At 39.7% G+C, this 3,744-nt stretch overlaps 1 protein-coding gene across 1 annotated transcript; it reads left to right on the forward strand.

Annotated features, from left to right (window-relative positions):
• Positions 1-1,181: 1,181 nt before the first annotated feature.
• Positions 1,182-3,723, forward strand: LOC105315219 (uncharacterized). The gene is made up of 2 exons (XM_011409779.1): positions 1,182-3,608; positions 3,673-3,723. Exons 1-2 carry the CDS (start codon positions 1,182-1,184, stop codon positions 3,721-3,723), a joined length of 2,478 nt encoding a protein of 825 aa, XP_011408081.1.
• The last annotated feature ends 21 nt before the right edge of the window (positions 3,724-3,744 follow it).

The following is a 3,744-nucleotide window of genomic DNA, read 5'->3' on the forward strand; positions in this document are numbered from 1 at the left end:
GTGACACATACTGATCTGTGCTACTATCAAGGTCTTCATGATGTAGTACTGACATTTTTATTATTACCACTAAATGAGGACATCACCTTTGCCATCATGAACGTACTAGTACAATACCATATTAAGTAACGCTCCACCCACTTTTTGTGTCATAGTTGCTATGGTTACCATAGGGATTTTTTTTGTATCCTGATATTGGACGTACTAAGGAGATAATGAGTTACATCAGACCACTACTGAGGATTAATGATAGCCAATTGGAATCATTTATTACAAGGTATTAATTAATTAATTACATTTCCTGATACATATACATGTACTTATGTTGCATAGAAAGTTTGATCTAATTCCGATGAAAATTGAATTTTTAACAAATTTTAAAAGTTGCTCTGAAATTGGGCCAAAGTCCCTGCATATAGTACAGGGTCACAGGCCAAAGTTTGCCAAAAATGAAAAGTAGAAAATTCTCTATTTTTATTACATTTCTTGATACATATACATGTTCTTATGTTGTGTAGAAAGTTTGAGCTGATTCTGATCAAAATTGGATTTTTTATGAATTATTAAAGTCACTTAATAATCGGACAAAAGTCCCTGTACTATAGTACAGGTCACGGGCCAAATTTTGCCAAAAATGAAAAGGAGAGAATTCTCCATTTGTGTTACATTTTCTGATGCATATACATGTACTTATGTTGTGTAGAAAGTTTGAGTCATTTTTGATGTAAAGTTATTAAGATACTGTGAGTGATTGTGTAGAGATTATTAATAACTATTATTAACTGTTATCACGTGAAAAAACACATGCACAATTTTTTGATTTGGAAAAGAAGAGTTCTTTAATACTGTCCAGAGAACTAGGAATAAATCCCAGCGGCGACCTAAGGATAAGAGAAAACTGACACTGGTCCAAAGAGCCGGATCGATCTGGAATATAGAGTATTACTCGAGTCGATGAGACGAGCGTCTTACAATTTTCAGAGACCAGATCGAAAGAAGGATCAGAGCGCGGACTGAATCGCTGGACGAGACACTCAGCCATTATACTAATCGGGTGTTGAAGTTGGTAGTGAGTACCCATTTGGTGTAGTATATATATATAGATACTATTTTGTTGTTGTTTTTTTTTGAATAAAATATATTGAGACACGTGTGGGTATTGGGCAAACTACTGACTAAATATGGCGGAGCGACTTACTCACAAAAGGAGAGTGAGAGGTGGCCATAGAGGCTCTGTCAAGAAGATGGTGAGTGAACTGGAAGAGTTTTTAGCTTCAATAGAAGAGCGTGACTCGTTGACGGTGTCAGCGAGACTGAATCAGTTAAAGAGAAGTATGGAAGAGAAGCTAGAGACTATCACAATACTTGATGCTGAAATACTAGCCCTGATTGAAGAAGAAGATGAGCTTGCTAGAGAGATAGAAGAGGCGGATGCTTTTAAGGCCAGCATGTATATGGCATTAGCCATGATTACTGAGAAGTTAGCAGTTGAGTCCAGTGCTGGGGCAAGCCCTCCTGCTGTGACTCCAAGAGTTAGTAGTAGTTCTAGTCAAGCAAAATTGCCAAAACTAACACTACGTCCCTTTAATGGGGATGTGACTCAGTGGTTGACATTTTGGGACTCATTTAAGTCTGCAGTCCATGAAAATGATGCTATATCTGATATAGACAAGTTTAATTATCTAAGGTCATTAGTAGAAAGGTCAGCCAAAGAAGCCATATCTGGATTAACACTTAGCTCTGCTAATTATAGAGAGGCCATAGCAATTCTGCAGAAGAGATTTGGCAATAAGAAGCAAATAATTAATAAGCATATGGATGCCTTACTCAGTGTAGAGGCAGTTACTTCTCAATATAATGTGAAAGGCCTTAGAAGGCTTTATGATCAGTTGGAAACTCACATTCGTGGGTTAAAGGCACTTGGGGTTGATTCTGAATCATATGGAAGCTTGCTGTCCTCTGTTCTTGTTAAGAAACTGCCTACTGAAATGCAGTTACTTATTAGCCGCCAGTTATCAAGTGATGACTGGACGCTAGTGTCTCTTATGGAGACTCTAGTGAAGGAGATAGAGGCTAGAGAGAGGACCGCAGCGGCCAATCAACCCCACGGGAAAACTCATAGAGAACAGCCAACTTCCGCTGCGCTGTACACAGGAGATCGTGTCATAACATGCTGTTACTGTCAACATAACCATAGCCATAATTTGTGTCCCAAGGTAACCTCACCAGAATCACGGAAGCAACTTTTGAGAAAGGCTGGTAGATGTTTTGTTTGTCTCAAAAGAGGTCATGTCAGTGTAGCATGTCGATCTAGCATTAAATGTAGTAAGTGTGGTAACAGACATCACATTAGTATATGCCCGAGAAACGACTCTGATAAGCATGCGCAACAGCCTCTAGAAGGGAAGTCTTCTGGCACCAGTTCTGGTCTCAATCCTGAAGCAAGAGAGTTTAATACTCAGAGCACAGCTACATGCCTAGCAGAGAACACAGCTTTATTAACCGGTAATGAGACTATTATGTTACAGACTGCCCAAGCCACAGTTTATAATATTAGAGAGCCTGAGCATCGGGCAAGAGTACGTATCATTTTAGATAGTGGCAGTCAGAGATCATATGTGACAGACAGAGTGAAAACCGCTTTGAGACTTGCCAGTAAAGGCAAGAGAACAATGTCCATTGCTACCTTTGGGTCCGCAAGGGGCAGTTGTAAAACATGTGAGATTGTAGAGATTGGAATGGAAGTTTGTGATGGATCAGTATTGAAGTTGCGTTTATTTGTAGTGCCTATTATATGTGAGCCACTTTCTGGCAAGACAGCACAGCTTAGCCTTGATCACTTAGATCATTTATCTTCATTGAATCTTGCTGACCCTTTCTATGGAGAAGAGAGGGAAATTGATATATTAGTTGGAGCGGATTATTATTGGAGCCTAGCTACTGGTAGGATAAGGCGTGGGTATGGTGGTCCCATAGCTATGGAAACTAGGATAGGTTGGGTACTTTCAGGACCAGCCACTTTGGTATATGGTCAGGATGACTCAGCTACTCTCATTACTCACACTCTTCAGGTGAGTGGGTTGAAGAGTCTTGATGAACAATTGAGATCCTTCTGGGAAATCGAATCTCTTGGAATATTGGAGGATGATGTCGTAACAGTCAATGACTTTGAGAGGAATATATCGTTTCATGATGGCAGATACGAAGTTCCACTCCCATGGAAGGTCTCACAACTCGAATTGCCGGATAATTATCGCTTATGTTATAATAGATTGATGAGCTTACTTCATCGCTTGAGACGGAATCCGGATATAATAAGAGAATATGATGCAGTCATTAAAGACCAGATAGACAAGGGTATAGTTGAAATTGTCAGCAATCCAGAGCAGTCAGAAACTGACAATACACATTATCTACCACACCATGCCGTTCTTCGCCAAGACAAGGAGACAACAAAGCTCAGAATAGTTTATGATGCTTCGGCAAAAGAAGATGGCTTCTCCTTGAATGATTGCTTATATACCGGACCTAAGTTTGATCAGAATATTTTAGACATCTTATTGAGGTTCAGGCTGTATCACACTGCATTAATAGCCGACGTAGAGAAGGTTTTTTTAATGATCTCTGTCAAACCCCAGGACAGAGACACTCTTAGGTTTCTTTGGGTTACAGATCTTGAGAAAGATCCTCCTGATATTCAAGTACTTCGCTTTGCAAGAGTAGTCTTTGGTGTAGTATCCAGTC

The sequence above is a fragment of the Amphimedon queenslandica genome, unplaced genomic scaffold, assembly GCF_000090795.2.
Source record: "Amphimedon queenslandica unplaced genomic scaffold, v1.1 AMPQUscaffold_11388, whole genome shotgun sequence".
Lineage (NCBI taxonomy): Eukaryota > Metazoa > Porifera > Demospongiae > Haplosclerida > Niphatidae > Amphimedon > Amphimedon queenslandica.

Coding starts and splice junctions, on each gene's coding strand:
- LOC105315219 (XM_011409779.1), top strand. CDS start 1,182: ATGGCGGAGCGACTTACTCACAAAAGGAGAGTGAGAGGTGGCCATAGA. Junction 3,609..3,672: donor TAATAGCCGACGTAGAGAAG/GTTTTTTTAATG, acceptor TTTGGGTTACAG/ATCTTGAGAAAGATCCTCCT.